Source organism: Ostrinia nubilalis, chromosome Z (genome assembly GCF_963855985.1).
Source record: "Ostrinia nubilalis chromosome Z, ilOstNubi1.1, whole genome shotgun sequence".
In the NCBI taxonomy this organism is placed as follows: Eukaryota; Metazoa; Arthropoda; class Insecta; order Lepidoptera; family Crambidae; genus Ostrinia; species Ostrinia nubilalis.
This window is the reverse complement of record NC_087119.1, coordinates 13,118,622-13,145,448: the sequence shown is the minus strand read 5'-3', so window position 1 is coordinate 13,145,448 and position 26,827 is coordinate 13,118,622. Positions and strand designations below refer to the sequence as shown.

The window sequence follows — 26,827 nt, the reverse complement described above, 5'->3', positions numbered from 1 at the left end:
AGGTAGTTATGCTTGAGATAACTTTTATGGCTATAAAACTTTTAAATTGGGAATAATCGCTATCCACCTGTTAAAGAGGACACGTCCACAAAAATAATTGGTCTAATTGGTCCCAGAGGTGAGCCCCAAGTGAGGCCGTTTTTCAAGTCACATCTAAGGTACCTGTTAATTGTTTATAAAAAAAAAGTTTTTCTATATGTAATTGGGCTTATTAACTAATATTGTTGGGGCACCATGATTGTTTCAGAAGAAAATCTTTAAAGTTATTGTCGCGGGAAGTGCGATTTATTTGACGCCGAGTGAATATACAGTACAAAGTTTATCAGCTACGTAAGATCCCACAGTGTTAAGCTTTCAAAGCCGTCTCCACCAAATCCCTTTAGGATACAAAGTGCCTCGTTAACGTATTATAGGCTCTATTAGCTTGGTACCTGAATATTCAGATCTGTGGTGTATTTTGGTCTTAATCATCTACTTAACGGATTAGTAAGTTCACATACAACCGGATTATTGACAATTAGGTATTGGCATTAGATGCTGGTTTAATAATTACTCAGAAATCTATAGTTATGTTAATTAGAATACATATAATTAAATTAAAAAAAAATCACAATATAAAATTCAACTTTGTGATTTTCGTTTCCCGCAAAAATTATTGAACTGTTAAGAAAAAGTACAGTCGTATCTATGGCGTACCGTTACCGCGTAAACATATTATGTACATTAATCGTAAAAGTAACTAAGTAGATATATTAACCTTTATAAAAAACCGATTCTGAGAAAATGAAGAACTTAGGGTGGATTCGACCAAACAAGAGACAAATATTAATCTCAGAATAAATACTCAGTTTTTAACATAGAGATACAATTCACACACACAAAGTAATCAATATATGTGCTCAATATTTACTCAATTCAAAATCTATTTGAATTTCCAGATACCTACCAATTGTTTTATTGTTATTGGAATAATAATATCCAGCAGTTGAAGTTTGTTTGATAAATTAGTCAAATTAAGCTCCTTTGCAAAACTATTGATAGAATTATTTAGAACGTTGAACCCACGTAATGAGTTATTCGTCAACTCGCACCTCTAAAGGTGCGATGTGTATAGGATTTAATTACTTAATTAACAATGAATAGTCCAGTCATTTAGTAGTTTTACCTGGAAAGTTTTCCGGAAGTACCTAATGAAAATTGGTATTTATATAGATTTCGATGTGCTCTTTACGAATTTCAACTTTGCGACCTCGTATGGTTGTCGCTCGCGCCGCCATATTGGAAAAATACTACCTAGTAGCAGTTTTTCTTAAATGTTTCCTTTCGGATTAATTTTATGACAAAACATGCTTAGAGAAACTAAAACTAGAGATAATTTCCTATTTTTGATGTCTACCTAAACTTTTTGTGAAATCAATACTTTGGGCGTAGGAGGCACTCATACGCCTAAGTATACTTACAAGTATACAAGCAAAGTATACTTCTATATGAGTTTTGACCGAAAAACTTATTTCCTCCTCACCTTGAAGTAAAGTAACCGATACGGTTTTTTTTATACACAAGTAGTTCCAGAAATTCTAAATACTAACATTTTGAATATTTGAATTAAGTATCAATTCAATCCCCAGAATGCTAGTCTACACTAATATTATAAAAATTCTTTCACCATTCGAAAGCTACATTATCCACGAGTAACATAGGCTAAATTTTATTTTGGAAAATAATAGGGTTCCGTAAAATATGTAGATAATGTAAACCACGCGCGCGAAGCCGCGGGGGGAAAGCTAGTAAAATATAAAATGCATTGTATTCTGAACAAACTTGCACCAGCATTTCCGTGCATCACTTGTATTCTGAGGTAGAGAAATATCACTTTTATTTATTGTGAAGCGATGGAAATAAACACATTCTTTGGGTACACGTCTAAGAAGGTAGATCATGTTCTGCTCTCAGCCGGGAAATGTTATAAAGGCTCTATTGAAGTCAACATTCTTAGTAGGTATATTGCCTCAAGGTCTGTGTAAACTGTGTAGGACTAACGTAGTTTAAAGAAAAAACATGTTTGTTCTCTGTAGCTGTGCCTTAAATAAATAAATAACACAGGCTGTTAATAAGCTTGCTTATCACATTTTACCAGGTCACTTAATCATGTTTAGGTTCTTTATTTTATTTACGGTCAGTCAAGTAAAAATAATAGTCAACGTACTTTGGATGCATTGAAGATCGCGAACAAAATATCGTCACCGTCGTGGCAGAATTAAATAACTGACACTTTTGACAAAAATCACTTTTTCCACTTTTTGTATAGTAGAAAGTGTTACCTATATTTTGGTCTTACTCTCGTGGCAATATCTATGATATTTCCAAAGATATCTTCAGTTTAGTGAAACTATTGACCATAAATTACAACTCTGTTTGTTGTAAAATTTACCTGGCAAAACTGAATAAGTGACTTTATTTAATTCTGCCACAACTCACTGCAAAACATTGCTTCAAAATACTTGTACTAAGAAAGTCAATAAGTGACTTTATTTAATTCTGCCACAACTCAATCCGAAACATTGCTTCAAAATACTCGTACAAATTGTGTTTTTGATTTATTTCATTTTTGTAACATTACTTTAAATGTTACTTTTAATTTCAATGTTCATTACTCAGATGTTAAACCTTCATCATCATCATCATTTCAGCCATATAGGACGTCCACTGCCGAACATAGGCCTCCCCCAATGATTTCCGATATGACCGGCTGGTAGCGGTCTGGATCCAGTGCTTTCCTGCTACCTTTATGAAGTCCACGTTGTGCTTTTCGGTACGTGCCCTCCACTCCAGAACCTTGCTGCCCCATCGTCTGTCAGTTCTGCGTACTAATGTGCCCTGTCTCTTGTACAGAAAAACTGAGCATAGCCCTCTTCAAAGCACGCTGTGCAACTTGAGTAAGAGGCCGCGTTCCCGAGCCGTCATCAGTGGTAACACATACAGATTGTAGATTTTTGTCTTAAGGCACTGAGATATTTTGGACGAAAGGATGTTGTGTAGTTTCCCGAATGCTACCCAGCCGAGTTGGATTCGACCTCTTTCTCTACCTAGCTGAAACGTTTGTCCGAGGTAGACATACTTGTCAACAATCTCAAGATTCGAGCTCCTAACCAACAAAAGCTTTCGACAAAAGCTTCGTTTTTCCATGTTGTTCACCCGAAGGCCTACCTTTTGGGAGACTAAGGTCTTCGAGCATTGTGCCGAGGTCTTCCAGTGATTTTGCCATGACCACACAATATCGTCGGCAAACCGAAGCTGAATGATGTACTCGTCGTTGATGTTTGTGCCGAATCCTTTCTATTCAAGGAGTTTGAAAGCGTCTTCCAATGCAGCGGTGAATAGTTTCGGAGATCCGGAGATATAACATCTCCCTCATGCCTCGCTGCAGAGGAATCGCCCTCGTACTCCACTACTGTACTCGGACCAACATGGTGGCGTTTCTGTACAAGCACTTCAGCACCTCGATATGTACCGACACTTTTCAGAAACCGGCTTGTTCGGGAGGCTAGAAGTCATCGAACCTACGCGCGAGATCATTCGTGATAACTTTCGCAAACAGCTTGTAGACATGACTCAGAAGCGAGATGGGTCAGTAATTCTTCAGTAAGGTTTCATCCCCTTTCTTGAAGAAGAGTACCACCACGCTTCTGTTCCATGCCTCTGGCGTTGTTCCCTGGAGTAAGACGAAGTTAAATAGTCTCTGAAGGACCGAGGTAATCCCGTCATGACCCGGTACCTTGTTGTTCTTTAGGTGTTTGAGAGCCATCCTAATCTCGTATATGCTGATAATGCTGATATCCACAATATCTTCGTCGAGGTATATAGCTGTCCATAAAACTTTTCAATCTCACCCAGAACCTCGGCTTTTGTTGGCGTTACACCACCTTCCGCAGTCTTCAGCTTCGTCAGCTAGCTTCGCCCAATAGAGTTGTCTCTAGCGAACACTTTCGAGCCTTGGTTCCGCTCTATCGCCTCTTTAATACTATTTGTATTAAAGTTGCGAACATCATGTCGCAAGGACTTCCATATCTGTCTATTGAGCTGCCGATGTGCCTTAGCGTCAACGGAGATCTGCAATGACATTGAACGTCGTTCTGCCATGACGTTGAGGGTAAGGGATCCCTATGGATCCCTAGGGAGATATCCCTATTACAGTTTTATTGTTTTTGGATTATTTTAATTTTGATATTCATTTTGATGTTGGTTCTTTCAATTTAATTTCAATGTTATAGGAATCTGATGTTGATAGTTACCATACCAATTTGTTAAACATTTATAAGTATTTAATAAGTAGGTATATTCTAGTATTATTTAACAATTTTACAGATTTTGACTAAAATCGCATTAACAAAACAAATAAAATAAAATGAATAAATCAACATTTAGGTCAATAAAAGTGTGGCAAAATTAAACAAGTGTACTTATTCAATGGAAATATTCGTTTTTGTAATACCTTGGTTGTGGCAAAACTAAATAAGTGACATGCAAAAACTAAATAACTGCAACTTAGTTGTAAAATACGGTTGTGGCAAAACTAGATAATTACATTTTTATTTTTTTTATTTAAAATAATACAAAATAACATCATCGAATAATATTGATTTAATAAAGGTAAATTTGCTGTATAAAATATCAAAAGACCGACGGTAAAATATTTTTACCCTTAAAAGTTATCGCCATTTTTAACGAAAAAAATCACAAAATCGTGAATATCTCGCAACTTTGGTTTTGTCAGTTATTTAATTCTGCCACGACGGTGACGATATGTACAGTGCGGGGTGCGGGGCGGGAATTTGACGGACAGCTGTCAGTCAAATCCATGACTATCAAGTTTCATAATTTATGGCGATAAAATCTGCACCAGAAAATGTCGTACTTCATTGATAGGATTGCACGAATAGTGACGTTCCTGCGGTCGCCTCATCATAGACATTGTGAATCGATTGTGAAAATAAACAAATCGGCTAAATCGTGTTAAATTTTCATTGTGCTCAATAGCAAAAAGGTTCAGCTACTTACATTATTTTCTTTTATTATATTGTGCGTTTCCTGTAATGTAATCTAAGCTCCCCTCCCTTAGACTAAAATTAGCCCTCCTAGACAAGTGACAAAACGTAGCAGTTGAAACATTCGAAATCACTTCGCTCTGCCGTTTTTTGGTGTTAGTTACTTCACTCTGTGATGCGATTTTAAAATTACAACTGGCGATTCCGAATTCACAACTGAGGGGACTGAGGCTAATCGTGTTACTTGTGCTACAAGTGCGTACATGGGCTTCATACTGATGCTTAAGCCATTAATTATTTTTCTACCCGATTAAAATCTAATGTAATCGATAATCGCCTTGAGAATCGTTAACTGGTATTTTCTAATTCGATAAAAAAATTACCCATCTCTAGTTTAAAACTGTCATCCAACAGCGCACGAAATATTATGAGTTATAGATAATGATACCATTACAGAGGCGACACTTCGTTTACGTTTAGTTTCTGCCTATTGAATTGGATACTGTAAGGAAACATCGTCATCATCATTTTAGCTACTGGACGTCCACTGCTAAACAAAGGCCTCCTCTAATGATTTCCACATCGCCCAGTTGATAGTGGCCTGCACCCAGCGTCTTCCTGCTATCTTCAGTCAGTCCATCTTGAGATTTTAGAAAAATTCCCACTCGTCACGGTAGGAACAAAGCTAGGGATGACCCACGCCTTCATTCCAGAACCAATAAAATAACTGAAAGTCAGAAACTTTCAGTTATTTTATTGTCTCTATTGTTAACTATCTCAGTGGTTGAGTACACGTATAATAGCTGTGAGGTAGAAGTTACGGGACTATTCCCACCTCTCCTTTTCACCGCTGCATCTCCTGTGTAGCTAGCACCTAGACTAGTTGATTTAAAGCCAAGGTATATCAGTTTTTAGGTAATGACTTAGTGCATCTAAAAATGTAAAACTTTCTAGTTTTTTTGTAACATTGAAAAATCTAAAAAGAAGCATCATTTTTTTACGTTCAAGTGTTTCTAAGAAATTTAAATGGAAGCTTTTGATGACAACGTATTGCTTACTTTTTCAGCTGTCGAACGAATCACTATTATACTCATAGGTCCTGTACATCGGTAGATTTGGTAAATAAATGAATCCATCCGGACTCAGAAACTAAAAAAATTAAAATAGCTGTAATTTTTTAATACTGGATTTGTCGATTAAATTGATCATATTATTGCGCCCTAACGGGTCGGACACTGGTGACCAGACACACTGTACAATTATTATAATTTTAGCCTATCTCGTGAGCTAGGTGTCAATAATTAGGGTGATTTACTAACTAACCAGTCGCATACGAACAACAGCAGTGAGATTCAAACAAGTTTGATCCATGATGCCGCACGACTATTGTGTGAGCCCACCCGTATCTAACCCAAGCTTATTTAGCTTAACACAAGGGGCTGGACGGGACTATTAGTAATTTGTGCAATACAAAGTGCTTATAATCTTTAAAAAAATCTTTTTATTGCTGTATTTAACCTTCCTTTCGTATACTAATTTATGCGTCAGTGTCAAGTCTGCGATTTTTATTCTTTGAAATTTTCGTAAAATGGCTGCCGCCGCGGTGACACCTTATAATTAACAAATTAAAATTAAATTAGTGTTTTAAAGTGCATAAATGTACAACTTAATGGTAAAAAGTCATTCCTTGATTTTTACTTAATATGTATCTGGAGTTATTTGAACAGTATTTACGTCTATAGGATGGCATATTTCAAAAAACAAAACTGCACTCAAGCGTGTTGTCACAGCAACCGCTGAGCACATACTAATTGAATTTCGGTCCATGGACCTGTTTGCGTGCCAGAAACAGTCTAGTTGACATGTCTTCTCTAGTACGTAGTACATTATATCTCAATGTTTGGATGTCACTTTCTAAGATCAAACAATATTAATGACATTTTAGAGCTGGTCATATTATTATGATGAGTAAAATCCAGTCATAGTTGTTGCTTGGTTCGTCAGTAGGTAGTTAGGTACTTGGAACGTTTAAGTTATACTCGTACCTATGTAAGAAATTTCTTTTGAAGCACTAAACTAATCTGGTTAGTGAATGTATGTCATAGTTGTTGGTCGTTTTTTTTTTTCGGATTTTTATAAGTGAGCAAGTGTTTCTTTTGAAATATGTAGATGTCACCGTAAAATTGTAAATTCCGTCAGATTACAATTTGACGTAGTTAAATTACAATCTAACCTAACCTAACCCACTGTTAGTTTACAATCTAACGCGTTATATTATAAACTGACAGAGTTCACAATTTCACGTTGACATACATACTCTGTAATTTTTGTCTGATAAAATTGGCTAGAGATAAGAATTTCGTTGTGATAAATTATTGTTCAGCTAAAAATAATATGAATGCAAACAGTAGAAAATGAAAACTTAGGGATTAATTGTAATTTTGTTGATGGACGCCGTCCCTGCTCATCAATTCAGATATTGCAGGGCTTACAGTCCAATTACGGTGCAGGACCAATTACGTTGGTGTTGTCCCGATAAATATCCACTTAGTTATTTTAGTAGATGCAAGACGTGCCCTGATGCTAATTCAAGGATGGGCCTTGGGTGAATTTTACGAATTTCACTATTATTTTATCAAGTCTTCCTGGCGAAAGTTATTTTTCTTTTCTTTACATTAGCATATACTTAGGTAAATGAGACATGAGTTAATACAATGTTCTCCCATACCTTCTTATTGCAATGTCCATTTTTGGATCCTTTACTCTTACTTGTGCGTTAATTCTTGCCTCTTATAAAGATTTAAGATTCTAGCCCAGCTTAATATTTTTACAGCTTAGATAGGTCGCAGCCGCAGACCCAGTAGGTATACCTATAACCAATCCTATATGAGTCTTTGGCTGTAAAAAGATCCACAGACAGGCATTATAGTTATTTAGTTCCTATATCTTTGAGAGTCCTTTTTACCTCTTAAGTCCATGCATAATTATGACCCTAATTAGATAAAATAGGCCCTTCTTCAATTTATCTTCTTCCTCACAAAATATATTTATAAAGTGGATAGTGGAAATTTTTCCATGACAGCATTTTTCTGGTGTCCTAAGAATCGTTTCAGTTTTTACCTACCTGTCTTTTACAGTGTATTTTTAATGCAAAGCTGCTTTTAACACCGGAATATCGCACGAGCTTTCTTTTGGTTTCCTAGAATCGGGTCACCAGTTCTAGAAATTACCTTGTATAAAATGTGAAAGTTTGCCTCTAGGAACGAATTAGAGTAACAATGAGATAAAAGGTACTTTTTATTATTCGTTAAATACATTTTTATTCGAAAACAATACGCTTTTGGTGGCAGCGAAATGTTATTACGAAAAATATAGACAGAATAAACTACAAGAGAGGAACGAACTGAAAATACAGCGTATTTAAGCGTAGCATAGGAAGGGTGTTAGGTAAATGGGTATATGAGCCGACATTAGCCCATGTTAACCCTTATTCAAATAAAGGTAGATATATTACCACTTCGTTTACTTTTAAAAAAGGATCCTAATATTCGATATGGTAATACTTAAAGATATCGTGGTCACTTATTTATATTTTTAAATATATTTTTTTACTTATCTATGCCATTTTACAACTTTTCAACGTCATTTGTCACTGTCAGGTAATGTCAAAGTCAACCAAACGGTTTTGTTGTGAAAAATTTCAAGTTTTTAGCGCGCGTTTTTGGTATTTTTGAAACTTTGTTCAACGAAAATTCTGATAAGTGTTTTTTCGATTTAAATTCCTAAACTATAACATTTATTGTATAATCTCACTTATAGGCAGCGTCTGCAATTGATTTATTCATATAATTTAGACATTTTAAAGAAGTGGTAAATAGTTTACCACTGTCCGATCCCGTCATGACAAAAGTTTGATGATATATAAAAAAAACTGTTGTTTTTTGTATGTGCACAAATAAAACTAAATAAATATTTGGAGAAATTTTAAGTTCTTTTTATATTAACGTTTTGACGTTACGTAATTAGTGAATTGTTAGTTTCAGACTCAAGGTAAGAATAATAATTGTAAGCATAATAACTAATATTAACAAATATATTTTTTATAAAAACAATAAAAAATTTTCATTCCCAAAATATTTAATAAAATATAGGTAGAACCAAGAGGAAGTCACTAGTCAAGAACCAAAAACAAACCAAGACGGACAATGGTAACTATTTTACCACCAACATTTAATAATTGGTAGTCATGAATGGATAATGGTAAATTATTTACCACCCAAAAAACTACCCCTTCCCCTATTTTTTTATAAATTTTGATCAAAAATATGAAATAAGTGACCCACAATTACCCAAAATCCACTTCAACTTTGTAAAAAAAATGCATACCAGCTCGCATTTGAATAAGGGTTAACATGGGCATATAAATGGTATGGTGAAGTCATAAAATTGATATCATAATTTTTTTTTTTCATACAAAATAAATTTAATAAAATCCGATTTGTATGAAAATTAAAATAATTAAAATGAAGATATCAATTTTCTGACTTCACCATACCATTTATATGCCCATGTTAACATGGGCTAGTGTCGGCTCATATACCCATTTACCAAACATCCTGTATATTATAATATTTTATGTAGGTATTATATTGGTATAAATTTAAGCAGCTACTTATTTAGCACCGCCTACTCAAATTCTCTGTTTTGCCCAAAGTCAGCTGGGAGAGAATGCCACTTGGCATTAGGTAAGCTCGCCTTTTTGTGCTGATCATTTTTATGTGTGTGCAATAAAGTCTTTAAATAAATAAATACTTTGGGGGAGGACTTTGTCCAGCAGTGGACGTCATTTGGCTGAAACGAACGAACGAACGAAATAAATAACTAGCTATTGTCCGCAGCTTCAACCGATTCAATTTCAGTTTATCTTTGAAAAACATTATCGCGTTTTTAAAGGGGTAGGTTAGGTTAGGTTAGGAAAACTATCTAAGGAAAACAGTTTTATCCCGCTTAACACCGGGATAAAACTGTTTTCCTTAGATCTCAAACTATGCTTGCTCGTACCTTTCGCCTTTGTAACAGACTGACAGAGTTACTTTAGCTTTTATAATATTAGTATGAGGCGTAGGTAAGGCTTGCAATAAGTGCTATTATAGCGACTTCATTAGGAAGAATAAGCATATTTACTTTTAATTATCAAGTAAAGATCAAATGAGACCCTTTAACTAACTTCTTTATTAAATTGATATCGAAGACAAACCGAAGTTCGCGCCGATAATTTGCTTAAACACTTGCCGAAGCAGGTCTGATAGTTCTATAGACCGCGGCGTGCGGTTTGCAGTTCTCTGAACTACGCTTTAATCCCCTTACAACAATCGAGCTGGGAGAGAATCCTCTTATCGTGAAATTTGATTCCATTAGTTCAAAATTATGAATGAATGATTTATATTCGATTGACTTTATACCTATGCAAGTTTAATAAAGGTAAATGACTTCGTACTCTGGTGTTATTATAGTAAGTTAGTGTATAGCAATCCAACTGTACGGCTGGCTGGGAGATTCTGTAAGTAGGCTGATCTTGAGGGATAAGTCTCCCTCCGTCATGCGCACTTGGAGCAGTGGCGGCGCCACGTGCAGGGGTGACAACTTCTAAACACGCTTTGTTTACCCTCTAAGAATAAGCCAAAAGTCTATCGCAGAAATTGACGTAGGTTCGGGAAGTTTTTTATCAACTCATACATAATACCTACTTATCTTGAGGGCCCATTTAATTAATTAACGTTAACCACTTCATTGATACCACGAAAAGTTAACTCCTTACCGCTCATCACCTGTCTAAACTCTCGCTTGAAGATCTTAAATTAAAGATAACTTAGGTGACGCTAAGTAATTTAATTATAGATCTTAGAAATTCTAGTCAATTTAGAATGCAAAAAATACACATAAATTCCTTAGTAGAAAAATCCATAGTTTAAATAGTCAACTTAATACGTAGTTATGTATTATTTTGTATATTTGTATCAGTTGGCAACCCTGGCTGTGCCGCCCGCCAGACCACCGCGGCGTCAATAGCGAGACGCGCACAGGGGAGCGCGCGACTGAATTTTGGGTTACGACTTTTCCTAGACGCTCGCCCAATTCGCACACCGTCTACATACATGAATATCATTCCTTGAAGTGACGAGTATTTGTCACGTTCTTGCCACAAACATTCATCTCAGAATACCCACTGTGATCTATTTTAAACTATCTTTTGCCCACGACTTCGCCCGCGTGAAATTTAGCTTGTCACAGATCAGTATTAATTATAGCTTAAATAAAATTTTAAAGTTTCATCAAAATCCGTTCGGTAGTTTTTGCGTGAAAGAGTAGGAAACATACATCCATAAATATTCACACAAACGTTCGCATTTATTTCAAATCTGAAGTTCAGTTCATTAAAAGTTGTTGAAGGCATGATCTCATTTTAACATCTACAGAAAAAGGACGTGCCAAAGGTTCACAAAGCATCTAAAACAGTAATAGCTGTCCTACAATATTTCCACATTTAATTCTGTTTTCTTTTCTCTGCAAACACATTGAAGTATCTCTTGTAAAATCCGTCACATAGCTTAAATCCGTTTATCTAGTTTTCCTTTTAAGTCGCAATGTATTTTCTTTGTTTCCTTTGAATCTATTCTCAAGGCACGTCGGAAATAATCAAGGACAGAAACGATATTTATAACGTTTAATCCGGAAGGTACTCGTATATTCTTAAACAAAACACGATTTTACCGTTTGCTAGAGACTGAAATAGATTGAAATATCTCTGTTTCATCCAGGGAACAATGTTTTTACCATAGCTGGACACCGTTAATCAAATAGTTAACTTCGTTAATCGTTAAACCGTTAATTAAAAAATTAACTTCGTTAAACGTTAAAACGTTACATTTCGCAAGATTTAACGGAAGTTAACGTTAATCGTTAATCCGTTAACACATGATAATAAAACGAAAAAATAATTGTATGCAAGGTTTAAAATAATTTCGAAAGCTTGTATCGCGCATGGAATTTATTCCTCTTTTATGATTGCGCTACAAGCTTTCGAAAATTATTTGAACCTTGCTTAAGTACCTACAATTATTTTTTTCGTTTTAGTACAACTGCATTTCAGAATAAAAGCTTGTTTTTAAAAAAGTTTTTTAATCTCAGAGCTTTGGTTCAATTACAATACAATTTAGCACCAAAGTGCTCGAAAAGACAAATCCAGCAAACCCAAACTCGATAAGTTTCCACCCTTTCGTTTAGGAATTCATGGCCACCTCCTGACTCCATCATCAGGACGCCCTGGACATCATCTAGTACTAAAGTGCTCGAAAAGACAAATCCAACGAATCCAAATTCGATGCGATGCCGCCGTTTCATTTAGGAGTTCCTATGGCCACCTCATGACTCCATCATCTGACCAGCTCAATGGTACCATAACATTGCATTGTAATCGTACTTACATAAGAATACCACAGCTCAATCGGTTGAGGAAAACTGGTTTAAATTCAGTTGCAAGAGTTGTCCCACACATACTAACAAGTGTCGTTAGTGATCAGGTTATGAAAACTGTTGTTTTGGGTTCTGGAAGTTCTGGAAGCCCGAACATACTTGTCAGAACCCGTTTTTCTAGCGTTTTTCAGCGTGCATGCTTTTATCTTTTTGGTAAATAGTAGGTACTAGATTAACGATTAACGGACTTAGGATAATTTAACGGAAGTTAACGAGTCCGTTAACATTTTTTAAAGTTAACTTAAAAGTTAATCCGTTAATAGAAATGTTAACTTCGTTAATTAACGATTAACGAGTTAATGCCCAGCTATGGTTTTTACCTATTCTAAAAAGTGGAGAATTTGTGTTTTTAATTTATTCTGAACGTTAACTGTAGATAATGATAATAAACTAGTTATAATTTCGGCAAATAAACAGTTTATAGAGACGAGCATCTCACGACAGTAACTTGCTTCTTGATTTGCCACTTTAGAATGCAACAGCGTGAAGGCAATAAGTAATTGCAAGACGCGCTAACAAGTTATGTACGAGTATGACGATGTTCTGATGCTACGAACATCTCTAACTCTGCATCAATATGATAAAGTACATTTTTACTGTCGTACTACTGTATCTCTTTTATTGTATGTGTGAGGCAATGCCATTAAAACTCAATCAATAACAGTAATTAAGATCGACAGCCGGTGACAGATAGCCGTACGCGCCGGTGACTAGGCAATTATAAGACAAAAGCGACCTAGACCTAATTGATTGAGGTAGGTTCTACCTCATTCAGTATTGTGTCGTTAACAGTGGCATGTACGACTATTATTGTAGTATTGCTGAGTGTTGATATGTGTACACAAGCTGGGAGCACGACGAAGTGTCGTTCAAACCTATTGGTAATTATTGTAAGCGCTATTTGAATTACAACATAAGAATCACAAAAACGTAAATTATTCGTAGCACATTACTTAAGATGATTGAGTTGAAGATACTCGTAGCTCTTAATTAATTTCAATAAGGGGGCGTCCATAAATTACGTGAGACAATTTTGGCCATTTTTAAACCCCCCCGCCCCCCTTGGTGAGATTTGGTGAGATTTTGCCTAACCCCCTCCCCCACCCCCCTAATCTCACGTGATATTTAATAAAATGCCTATTTTGCAATATCTATGCTTCGATTCTATTAGATTTATATGAAAAAATCAGTAACCCAGTGTCGTGCCACGCGCAGTGCAGGGATCCGTAACTTCCCGTCGTTTAGTAAGACAAGCAATTGCTTCAACCTAGGACCAGTTTTTTGATTCATAGTTAAAATAACTAATTGTTAAATTTTGCTACTAATGGTTAAATATTAATAAAATGTAAACTAATAGTTAAAAAATGTACAGTCACGGAATGAAAAGGTTCGTCAGTTTTCAAATTGATTCCTTCAACGAATCGCGAGCACATATTACCTTTTGAAACTATGTTACAGAATAATCTCGAGTTAGAGAAAATAATCTTTAACTGTTCTTTAACAGTAAAGTTCAAAATTATTCAGATCAAAGTTGTTTGACGATTTATCTTGTCAAGATGATTATTATGATTGATAAACTAAAACCTTCTTGTTGGTTCAAACTGCCATTATTATTTCTTTTAAATAAAAAAAACTATTGTCAATTGGTCAATGTCATCATTGCATTGCACTGATGGGATAGAAAAATAAACAAGCAAAACCTTATTCGTTAGCAAACGTCATATTTATTTAAATGTTAGCAGCACTGTTTCTTGCACTGTTATGTTGGCAGGTTTGACTCTCACAGTACCTATTAGTGCAAGCGAAAACCGACACTAAGGTGACGAACGTTTTCATTCCGCGACTGTACTAAAATTCAAGTTAAACATTGTTATAAAAACATTTTTTTCTGTTATTTAACAACTTGTCATTTAACATCTGTCAAATTTGACTATTGGTTACTTTAACTACGAATACCTACATAATATTTTCCTAAGTATGTAATGTCATTTTTTAGGGTTCCGTAGTCCTGACAAGGAACCCTTATAGTTTCGATATGTCTGTCTGTCTGTCTGTCTGTCCGAGATTTCGCTTGGAAACTATTCCAAAATGAAGCAAGAAGTTATTTTGTATGTAAATAATTCAAAACAAAACTCTTTTTTTCTCATAACTCCAGGAATAGATTTCAGTGCGCTTCGGTTTACACATTAGTATAGATAGGCCTGAGGAACAAAATGCACTATGATGATTCTGGGCAACACTTGGTCCAGACCCTGGCACTATCCTTTCTTAACCAGTAAAAATTCCTTAGAAAAAATATGAAAAGTGACTTTAGATGAAGTAATTGCTTGCTTCTGAAATATATTGTGGTAACGACAGACAACTACGGAACCCTACACTGCGCGTGGCACGACACGCACTTGGCCAATTTTTTACACAATAGCGATGCCGATGACGTTTTTTTTAATTTCGATTTTTCTTAATTTCGACATTTAATCTGCATCTTTAGTGATCACAAATGCAGATGGATGCATTTTTAGTTTAATTTGATTAGACGGTTTAGAATAAATTGTCAATATCATCATAAAAAAAAATTTTTTTTTACTTCAATAACCCAGTTTTCTGGCAATTTTACTCTATTTCTTGCGGGAAAAATTACGTGATATTTTCCGAGACCCCCCCTCTCCCCCACGTGAGATTTAGTGAGGTTTTCGTCGACCCCCTCCCCCCCCTAAAAGTCTCACGTAATTTATGGACGCCCCCTAAACCGTCTTTTCAGGTTGGACATTACTTATCTTTGCTTAATTCGTCCCAGAATTTGACCTCACCATTTTTAAACATACGAATGTAATTTTTTACCTTAAATAAATAATGGAGAAGTTTCGTGATGTTGCAAACATTAGATTTCACTGAATGGGATTAAAATATAGACCAAAACTAAAATGCCGGTGAAGTTATTTTTGAAATCCATCAAGCAATGGCTGAGAAATTAATTATTTAAATTACCTCCATATTTTCACGTGGAACTTAAACATAGGCGGTGCCGTGACGTCATGCCACCTGTTCAAGTTTCAATCACAATGTTTACTACCCCTGAAGCATTGTCGAGAATGACACTATAATGTCAAAGTCTTCTTTTTCTTTTTAAATATGGTCAGGTCTTAGATATGCCAAAAAAGGTTACCCAATTTTACTAAGAAATAATCTTGAGTGACCTGGCTGAAAAATTAAAAACTACTAGATTTTAAAAATAAATGGATTTGTCAACAGCACTGGACCAAGGGTGATTTACTGTTTCCTACTCCGAATGACTGTCGTGTCACCGATCAAAATGGCGCGAATATTTGTTATGCGCAACTTTAGGGCCCTGTAACTTTTGTATTTGTAGAGATATTTTCATTATTTTTTTATAATATTATTATTAGTTTTACTTATATTTTCAAGATTTATTAAAAGAAAAAAATTTGAAACTTGTCCATTGCTATGTGCTTCTTGAGAAGGCAAAATGTTTTACAGCTTTAAACTTCTTTGGCGTATTTGTTGGATCGCTAGGGAATAGTGGCGGCTTTAGTACGGCGAAACCTGCGATACGTACGACTAGTACCGGGATTACGTACCCGGGAATAAACCGCTACCGCATGAGTGACTAAATCGTTTTTATTATCTCCTCTGGGTCTAAAAGACGGTAACCTAGTTCCAAGATATCTTCAGCGTCCTTTAAGCAAAGGCTACGTGTTTGATAAAGTAGGACACTTGCCTTCGGATTTTATTAAAGTTTTAATATACAGTGTGAGTCACGTTAAAGTGTACATATGAAAATATGTGAAACTAGACCTATTTTTATCGACAAAAAAGAGGTCAAAAAATTTTTGAGATTTTTTTTTAATTTTTTATAGAATTTTTTTTCTTCCAATTACTTCTCGTAAAGAAAACGTAATAACTTTTAAACTAAGAGGTATATCCTGATAAAATAAAAACAGTAATAATGCTAAATAACGGGCGATACTAAAAAAATACATAAAATACCCAGAAAATGCCAACAAATAATAAAAAATGATACTTTTTGAAAAAAATCTGCTTAAAAATTCGTATTTTTTTGGTTATTTGATAAATTTCTCAAAAAAATGCCCCTATAATAGGTGATTTTTATTACTTTGTATTATTCTCTATCGTATTATCTTTGTAAAACCAAAAATCGCATGTCTCTATCCCTATCACAACATTTGTTATGATCGTTTGAACAAAGGCCTGCCACAACATTATTACAGGTAGACACAATTTTAATTTTAACTAAAATGCTTATTTTACTTCGAAATCTTTGGTTTTTATTTGAAATCTAACTTGTCTTTATCAAAATTACAAATCTAGAGCCATTTTCAGTTTCGTTGTTAACGAAGCGTTGAATGGCGCGCCCGGAGAGGCTTAGTTCAAACGATCATTGCAAACGTTGTGATAGGGATAGAGACATGCGATTTTTGGTTTTACGAAGGTAATACGATAGAGAATAATACAAAGTAATAAAAACCACCCGTTATAGGGGCATTTTTTGGAGAAATTTATCAAATAACCAAAAAAACACGAATTTAAAAGCAGATTTTTTTCAAAACGTATCATTTTTTATTATTTGTTGGCCTTTTTTGTGTATTTCATGTATTTTTTTAGTATTGCCTGTTATTTAGAATTATTACTGTTTTTATTTTATCAGGATATACCCCTTGGTTTAAAAATTATTACGTTTTCTTTACAATAAGTAATTGGAAGAAAAAAAAATCTATAAAAAATTAAAAAAAAATCTCAAAAATTTTTGACCTCTTTTTTGTCGATAAAAATGGGTCTAGTTTCATCTATTTTCATATGTACACTTTAACGTGACTCACACTGTATGCTCGCGTCTCGAAAGATGAAAGATTGGAGATAATGAATACCTGCTCGCAAAGTTGGTCCGCGTTCATTGCTTGTCGTGTGTGAATATGATTATATTGATTTGAACAGCACAGTGTTATTTCTGTGTGACTAATTAAACCATAGTTATCGTCGGGTTGATGACTTATATTTAGATAATAACCACTGGTCACAACAATTCTTGACATAACTGCTGATCAAAAACGGCCTTAAGTTAAACAACAAGTTGCCGTTCTACTAAGTGAAAGTGTTACGTTGCCGTATCCGAAATAGAAATGAAGGCTTTAGATAGCATCTGGAAAGTCAACGGCCTAGAGGGAAATGGGACAAGCTGCCGTGTTCCGAACTAATTCCACAGCCAACACAGATGAGACTTCGCCGCGGATTTAGACTAGCTTAATGGAAACACGACAGCCCAATTAAATAACAATTAACAGGTAGAAAATTGGCCAATGATGCCCTAGTAACCCTGTTGCATTAGTAGCAGAATGAATTAGGACTGGAACGAGGTTAATGGTTACCTGAAAATATATTAGGCTTTTTTAGAGTGGTTAGTTAGCAAGGTTACAATAGAGTCGACAATAGGCAGTACTGGACTCTAATAAACCTAGAGACAAATTAATTTGGTAAATTGCGTTCATTACAAACCCTTTAACCGTAAAAGATTCGCGTGGCAAAAACAAAAATAGAAATGTGTGTCTGTCAATCAATAGTGATGTTCATTAGTAAATAAATAGCTATAGCATTATAGGTTTGTAATATTAAATTGTCAATAACGCTGTAATAATTAAATAATAATTTATTTTAGTTGACTGGTGAATCATAAGAACTTATTTTATTTTGAAGATTTATTTGAAAACTTTTTTATCCATTGTTGAGTTGACTCTATTTTCTTTCAACAGGTACTCTTGAAATCAGCCTTATGACATCATGGACGGTGCGGACATGTATACTTACACACTTATTCTATTAAGTTAATGGTAAGAATTCTAAATATTTTAGTTGTTTTATGCTACAGGCATAGCGCGCCTGACTGAGTTTAGGTTCTTGCGACAGTGGAGTGTTTTTTTACGTCAAACGTCAGCGAAACTTTAGATATGCCAAGATGTGGCCAAGCTTTGTTCCACTACCGCAATTAAATGTCAGGAGTGCGTGGACTTTACCTACCTAGCTAGTACATTACATATTATTATTATCTTGTTTATTGTAAGAATTTGCTGCATCTAATTGAAAATGAGGCGGACAAAGGTGACTGAGTTTCTTCCGCCATTTCTTCCCAGCCCAATGTTGTCCCGAAGTGGTGGTAAGGCAAGCTATATTTGGAACGTGAATAAGCACCCTGGAAAGGGCCTAAGTACTAAATAAAAGCTTTGACTTTGCAGGATCTTACTCAGTTAAGCGCTGTCTGTTAAAATTGTCTTTTTTAGATATCAACGATGAAACAAACGTAAAGCTCTTTAATATTTCACGTTAACTACATAGCCTGTTTATAATGTTATGGTGCCGCCCACCTCGCGTGGTCGCGAGAAGCGACTCGCGTGTCAAATGTCACGCGCTGCATGGCTCGTTGAAATATTTAGATGTGTATACTAGGTCGTTTTACGCTACTTTAAAATGTATTACATTTCTCTTTTGTTACTGGAAATAAATTACTTGATTGTCCAATTGGACTTTGAGTAGATGATTGTGGGAGTTTAGAAATTCAGTTTGAACGAGGTGATTGTAAGTTTGTGTAGCTCCTATCTAACTACATATTCTGATACGTACAGTGAGATAGACTATTCTTAATCCATGAGCCGACTAAGTATTCTATGATGCTAATTAATAGAGCAAGTTTAAACTCTGAATAACTGGCAACTTTCAGCATTGTTCAGCATGCTGTTTGAAGACATAACGTATTTGTAATAACAGTTTATAAATCAACATATACTTACGCCTAGTTATTGTTTCAGTTAGGTGTCAGATTATTAATTTGGTTATTGGCAGTAGTTAAAGATTTTCAGTTCATCTCCATAACCCGGAACTAGCAAAATATCAACTGATATCCAGTTGTCAACTACTAAACTAGTCGACAACTTATGAAATTCCTTATTACTGCAACTGTCACTTGTTGTGGGTATGTAGTATTCAATGCAACCACTAACTCAATTGTTCTAACAACTGCCGCGGAGAGTTTAGATGCTGGCCTACATTTCTCTCCCAAATTCTGGTGGTGTTAATTAATGTTCAAGAGTTATGTTAGGGACGTGTATAAGAGCCATTTAAATGCCTTTCTGAGGATAAATGAATGTTTGCATTCTTATGTTATTTTATCTCAAGTTGCTAAGAGTGCTTAGCTCATTTTTTATGAGATATATCGGTAATTTGTAGTGCACAAATTACTACATTCCCGGTTGTTCCAACTAGTCTCAATATCCTCGAACCGGTAGTCCGACACCCGCATCGTCTTTTTATAAGGAATACGACTTCGTGTGGTTTGCATATCTAGTCAGTGTAAAAATAACATTAAAGTAATGACATAGTAATTAATGATGAGACCACATGATCCAGTAAAATTGCTGAGACCACGATTAGTAACGAGGTCTGTTGTAGCCGAAATGCTTACGAGGATGATGTGGAGGCGCAGACGACGTGAGCGTGGCTAAAAGACCATTGGTCACCATTTTTTTCTTTTATGACATTGTACGGTTTGCACATACATTTAGCTAGCCAGTGTCAATAGAATGTAAAATTCAAATAATTATAGGTATTAACTATTAATGATATTAGATGACCGATAGAGTTCCAGTAAAGATAAGGCACTTGATTGATATCACACGCGGACGAAATTACCGTACTTGACGCTTCGCTTTGCGGCCAAGAAGTCAAGTAAATCGTTTAGTAACAAGGTCTGTTGCAGCCGAAATGCCTACGAGGATGATGGGAGCGCGCGGCGCCGGCGCGGGCGCTGATGACGTCAGCGTGGCCGACAGCCCGCTGGCCACCATCGAGTCGCTCACGCAGGCCGCCATCATAGCCGTCATGGGCGTAGCCATCGTCGTCTCTAACCTTCTTATAATAGCTTCCTTTCTCAACTTTAAAGGTAACAGTGAGTATTATTCCACGTTCATCCATCTGTACCGTACCACCTACGCCATTTGCATACGCTGATTTTCATTTCGTGATTATTAAAGGTTAACGAGTATTTCAAATGACTATCTCGAATTGAAAATCAGAGTAGTTGCTTTTTAGAGTTAGCTTAAAGTATGGTAAGTATATTTTACGATATAGTTTCAGAAATTTCTAAATAATATTTGAGAAAAGTGCCAGAGAATAGCCAGCTATGGGTGCCATTTCACCTCCATATGCACATACATACATACGAGTATTATTATCACGTTTTGAGTGCAAAGATTTTAAGCTTTATGAGATCAAAGTCGGTCATGTTTTGGTTTTGCTTCTTTTCGACGATGGAGCATAGTTTATTCAAACTTAAAGTAGGTAATACATCTTATCTTATCTATTATAGGTAATACATAATAGTATTCTTATTTAGGATAAAATATCAAGTCTTAAGTGAGGTTATGGTACTTCACTTTCGCTATCTCTTCAGTGAAAGATATCCGAGCTTTAATGGATGATAAAAAGTAATTGGTGAAAGAAAGTAAGCTTAATAGATTGAGTTCACAACTGCTAACAAGGATCTAGGAACACGAGAAGCGTAAAAGCTTTTTCATTTGTTCCACCAACATTTATTCTCGGCTTAACTTTTCCATCTTGCGATCGGAATGCCACCTATTGACCCCGTCCAACCTAGTTTCTGAAGGCTTTTACTTCTCATCTCAATGCTAGTGTTAAAAAAACTGTATCAATGACGACACACAAGTGATGTTGAATCGACCCCGATCCGATAGCATCGTAGGGTTTCGCTGTATCGCATTAAGTATTGTAATGTGCAATGTAATGTAGGCTAGTTGGGACGAATTTGTTTCCTATTTTTGAATTCACTAAGGAAACCTTAATAACCGATTCGTACGCTTTGAATGCTTACGTACAATCCCGCTTCCGTAAACTGCAGTTGATTGGATATGAGATTGCTAGCTCGGGGCATATTTCAAAGAGCAGTTTATTTTCTGGTTTCCACAAAATCCGCATTCACCTTTGTGTCGCAGCGCAAAGCGAATACTATGTGAATACAATTCGCTTTATACCTAAGTGTATATTCTATGTTGTGAGTAAATGTTGAATATTCTACGCTTGGATATAAGTTATTGTCAAAGAAACCCAGCCAACGAAAGTTAAATGATTTAACTAAAGAGGTATTTAGTATTACGAGAGAACATCTTTGCTTGGGCTTTAGTATAGCAACGCGTTGCAGGGGCTAGATAGGGTTAAATAAAGACATAAGTTTATATTTAACTAGCTTTCCGCCCGCGGCTTCGCCCGCGTGGAATTTTGTCTGTCACAGAAAAACAATATCGCGCGCATATTTGCTCACCGTTTAGACCTACACTCGACTACGACAAACATTTTAAAACCAAAATCAGCTCAATCGGTCCAGCCGTTCTGGAGTTTTAATCAGACTAACGAACATCAATTCATTTTTATTTATATAGATAGATAGATAGATAATGATTAGGTAAAAACTAAGACAAAGTATGTTGAAGAGGATTACGTATTTTTTATTTTGTGTTGCAAAAGTTTGAACAAGCACTATTACCTACTTATCAAATCAAAAGTAGTTATGTATGATACATATATTAGTTTAAACAAAGACCAATCATAACGCACATTTTGGTCACAAATTGAACCAGATTTACGATTCCGTTAAAACGCAGACAATAGCTTTAATAGAGTGCAGCGATGAACAAAACAGGGCTTGTAAACGTTTATAATTAAATCATTGTTTATAAAATGTGAATCAATGCAAATTGAAATGGGCGCGCGTGCAAACCGGTCGCTCATTAAAATAATTTGTGTACAATCGGGCAGCGTTTAATTTACTGGTCGTTTTGTTTTCAGGTCTGTCGAATGAAGTGATCAACTACTACCTGCTGTCGCTGGCAGTGGCCGATCTGCTGTGCGGTTTGTTCGTGGTGCCGCTGTCGGTGTACCCGGCCATCACGGGCCGCTGGATGTTCGGCGACCTCATGTGCCGCCTGGCCGGCTACGTCGAGGTCACCCTCTGGTCCGTCTCAGTGTACACATTCATGTGGATATCCGTTGACCGTTACCTAGCAGTCCGAAAGCCTCTCCGTTATGAGACGGTTAGTGCGACGGTAGATATCTTTTTCAATATTTAAATCAGCTTTAAATGTTCTCAGCTTCTGACTAGCACGAGCAACATACAGTCTTTCGAACCAAATCATGCTTTTTGTAACACTCGAACGATCATGTAAATGCACAACCCTTCCAACCTGTTAATGTTTCATCTTCAGTAGACCCATTACCAAATGTAGAGCGATAGTTGTCATTTCCTAAATCACTTCGTGTTGACTTCATCTCATTTGATCGCTATAGTATAATTATTTCCAAAATGAATGGTTTACTAATGCAGTTATTTTATCAGGTACAAACCCGCACAAGAAGTCAATGTTGGATGGTGTTCACTTGGATATCTGCCGCTATGTTGTGCTGCCCGCCCTTGCTCGGATACAAAAAAGAGGCCAATTTCGACAAGGAGACTTTTATATGTATGCTGGACTGGGGCACTACCTACGCCTACACCGCCACTCTTGGGATCCTTGTCCTCGGGCCGAGCGTTATCTCCATTGTCTATAACTATTTTTACATTTTCTCGATGAAACGCAAGCTGAATAGTGGAGCCCCGATCCACGACAAGGAGTACGCAACGGCACTGGCGGAGAACCTTTCGAACCCGAGCCACTGGATGAGCTTCGTGCTGGTCACCACGTTTTGGCTCAGCTGGGCGCCCTACGCGGGGGTGAGGTTATACGAGTACATCACCGACCAAGAGTTGAAAGTACCGATGTTGCATTTCGGCGTCGTTTGGCTTGGTATTATGAACTCGTTTTGGAAGATTGTCATTCTGATTTCTCTTAGTCCTCAATTTCGGCTGGCGCTGCGTATCTTGTGTCTGACGGCGTGCTGCCGCACCAAGGGCCGCCTGCAGGCGGAGCTGATCGGCATGGACAACGACGACTGAACTTGATGTCATACATATGTTACAAATGGCTACAAAATTTTAGATAGAATTTATGGAAATGATTGACGAGAAAGTAAGTTGACATCAAGAATATGTTCTTTGTAGAACCGACTGACTTATGTCGGAGCTGAATTTACCTAACGTTAGAAAGTTTATATGTTTTTCAGGACTAGGTACATTTACGCTAATTAACTTAAAACGAATAGAGATCGCGATCATTCCAAATAGTTACCTGACAGTACACCAATCACTGTGATCATAAAATTCACGATATGGAAAATATATGGTTAGACATAGAGACATATTTTATTATACTCGTAAAAGCCGAAGATCTAGTTAAGCATATAAAATAATAAATATTTTTTCTAGATAATGTAAAGCGAATGAAATGAATGAAGAAAACATGAAATAACATTGCTTATTGTTGTGGTAGTAGGTAATAAGAGAATCTCGGTGTTTATCAATTTGTTCGGACAATAAAATGTTATCTAAACTGAATGCATTTCGCAATAAATCCATATCATTTTCAGAATTGGTTAATTTTACATTAAGTAGATATTGTAAGCTTAATAGTTTAGTAGATTTTGTCTTGATCTCGGTGAATCTCAATTTAATATTTTGAGGTCAAAAAGCGTAAAAGAGGAATAATTCACAATTTTATTTTAGAGTTAGTCATTAAATTACGGCGAAATAATCGTATGCCAGAAGAAAAGATAGCACGATAAGCGCACATATTTATTTAATTGCTTAAGTACTTTTTTGTTAAGTAATTGGATTATTTCGTGGTTTGTCCAAACGTTGTTTTTGAATTGTTTTTGTTGTAACTTATTCCGATTAAGTAAATACTGTAATTGTTGTAGATGTTAAAATGTGTAAATAATATCATGCTCATAATCTCGCAAATGCGTAGAGACGTCGCGGATAGCATTTATCGCCTGGAATCGTGTGTTCAAATTTTTCTCAAATACATGGCTGTGCTTTACGATAATTGGCGTTAGGTTAATTTACTTACTTGGACGTTTTAGGTTACTTTTAGTTTTGGTGAGGATTTTATGTAACAGAAACGGTAGTATGAATTCTAAGAATCACACACTTTGATTTTCCAGAGCATAAAACGTCCCTTGGAATACCTAGAATGTATTTGTGAATAAACAGTTGCAACTCCGGCTAAAGTTTATAAATCGTTCGACTTTGAAAGTTGTAAGAGTTTTTTTATGCTAGCAAATAGTCCTTTTAACTTAGTAGGACAATTTAAGAAATAATTAAAAGGCAATTCATTGTTAGATGTTTACGGTCAAGGTTTATGCTGGAGATATTTTTAGAGATTACTACTTAGTTTATCTACAGCCGCGAATTTTGATTATTTTAACCTAGTTGGTCATCAACACACACAAACCGTCAGGGACATCTTAGATTCTTGTCGTCTCGATACCAAATCAGCAGCACCTCAAATTCTCATCTCAAGCTAAGCCGTATCTGCACAATCTTCGAAAATTGCCAATACTTTAGTAAGCCGCGAGTCTAGGCGGCGTTATCGTATCGGCACATAATACCTCGGTGAAAAATGTTCGCTGTGCAGAAGGATATTCGGTGTAGAGGTATTTCGTGAGATTTATTATGCGATTATTTAAATATACAGTTTGATGGTGTATAGTAGAACAGTTGCAATGCAAAAGGCTTCACGTTTCGTCCGTCTTAAAGTCTGAATATAGTATGTAAAGATTAGAGAGTGTCATTTTTTGTTAAGCTTATTAAACGTAACAACATTCATTATTGTTTGTTTAAAATTAGATTGAAAATAATTATTGTCTTAGAAAAATAAGCATAAAAATGAAAATGGTTATAATAATGAGCATTGAAATTCAAGTCCGCAGCTAACAAAGCCCGCAGCGCTTACCTTTCGTTCTTTTTTGTCGACCCATAACTATTATTCCCGTTAACAATACAAAACAAATGAAACGCTATTGGCAGACTTTGCAAAACTTTAACAAGAAATACGGGTTTATGTTTCCTGCTTTTGCATTTTAGATGTTTTTAATGTTCACATTTTCATAAACATTGATCGTTTAGACAGTTAATGAACAGCAACTCAATTTCAGGAACACTCATGACAAGCCAGTTTCAGCAAATTGGAATTCAAAACTCATAATAATAACTTTAGGGGGAAATCTGCCGTTTAATCTAGTAAACTCCGCTCTCGTTGCGATCATATCACGGATGTCACAAGCACTCGGCACGCTATATTGGATGCTGTAGGTACTCGTATTGTAGTATTTATACGTGCATATCATGGGAGGATTCCTGCTCCGGACCTGAAATTGGAAAATAAACTTACAAGTATTCCACTTTCTGTATCGTTAATATCACGTAACTCTATTTTTCTGATCGTTATTTTTGATCCCCATCACGTATGAAAAATTCTTGTCTGCTGAAAAATTTGGTACGTAAAGTAGGTACCTACTTAAGGTTTGGTACCTACCTACTAAATTGCGACAGTTGGGTTGATGATAGGCATTAACCAATAATTATAATAGAATAGTTATAAAACACTTTATATCTTTGGATTTAAAATTATATTAGTAAATTGGTGAACAAGTAAGTAATACCTAATAGATTCCGTTTGATCCGAATTTGTTGCGATTTATCGAAAGCGCGATTTAATACATATAAAATCGAGCTTCGACAGTTTAAATAGTTTTGTGCTGCAATATTCCGCAGTCTTCCACGAGTGAACGGCACACTTACCTACTATAAAGCTTTCGTACAATTTAATGTCCATGTGTCCAATGAAGCCCCATAGTAAACACTATAGTCAGATATTTAAGTAGGGCGGACACGTCATCGGGGTCAATATTTAAGCCTATTATGGTATCGTAATGCCGGACAGACCGCCATTGATTATACAGGGTGGTCCAGACCAGGTGGATATACATTTTTTTAGAAAGTTGGTTTAGGGATCTATCGGATCCCACCGGAAAATAGTGCTGAGAATCACTTCATTTCATAATTCAGGGAGTTTAAACAAATCCGTAGAGTTCGAACAAAGTCACTTTTCCAGAATTATCTTGCTGCATATCAATCAGATTTTTATTTTGAGAGAATGCAGTATCTAAGTTGCAATAAAACTGGAATTAGCATTAGCTAACAAAAAAGAGATATTTAATAAAATCATAACTCATAATCGGATGGAAAGCGACTTTTGTCCTGGCGCACCGGGGTCTAA

General features: G+C 35.8%; 1 protein-coding gene across 2 annotated transcripts in view; it reads left to right on the top strand.

Moving 5' to 3' along the window:
- LOC135086571 (G-protein coupled receptor 52) overlaps positions 1–24,303 on the top strand; it is a 73,425-nt gene extending 49,122 nt beyond the window's left edge. Inside the window, exons 2-5 of one of the 2 annotated variants that reach the window (XM_063981323.1) lie at positions 18,362–18,439; positions 20,359–20,541; positions 22,461–22,717; positions 23,008–24,303. In XM_063981323.1, coding sequence (XP_063837393.1) covers positions 20,364–20,541; positions 22,461–22,717; positions 23,008–23,604 — 1,032 coding nt within the window. In that variant the 5' untranslated portion in view covers positions 18,362–18,439; positions 20,359–20,363 and the 3' untranslated portion in view covers positions 23,605–24,303. Of the gene's footprint in view, positions 1–18,361; positions 18,440–20,358; positions 20,548–22,460; positions 22,718–23,007 lie in introns of both variants that reach the window. The other variant, XM_063981322.1, reaches the window with a different exon arrangement.
- Positions 24,304–26,827: the final 2,524 nt, after the last annotated feature.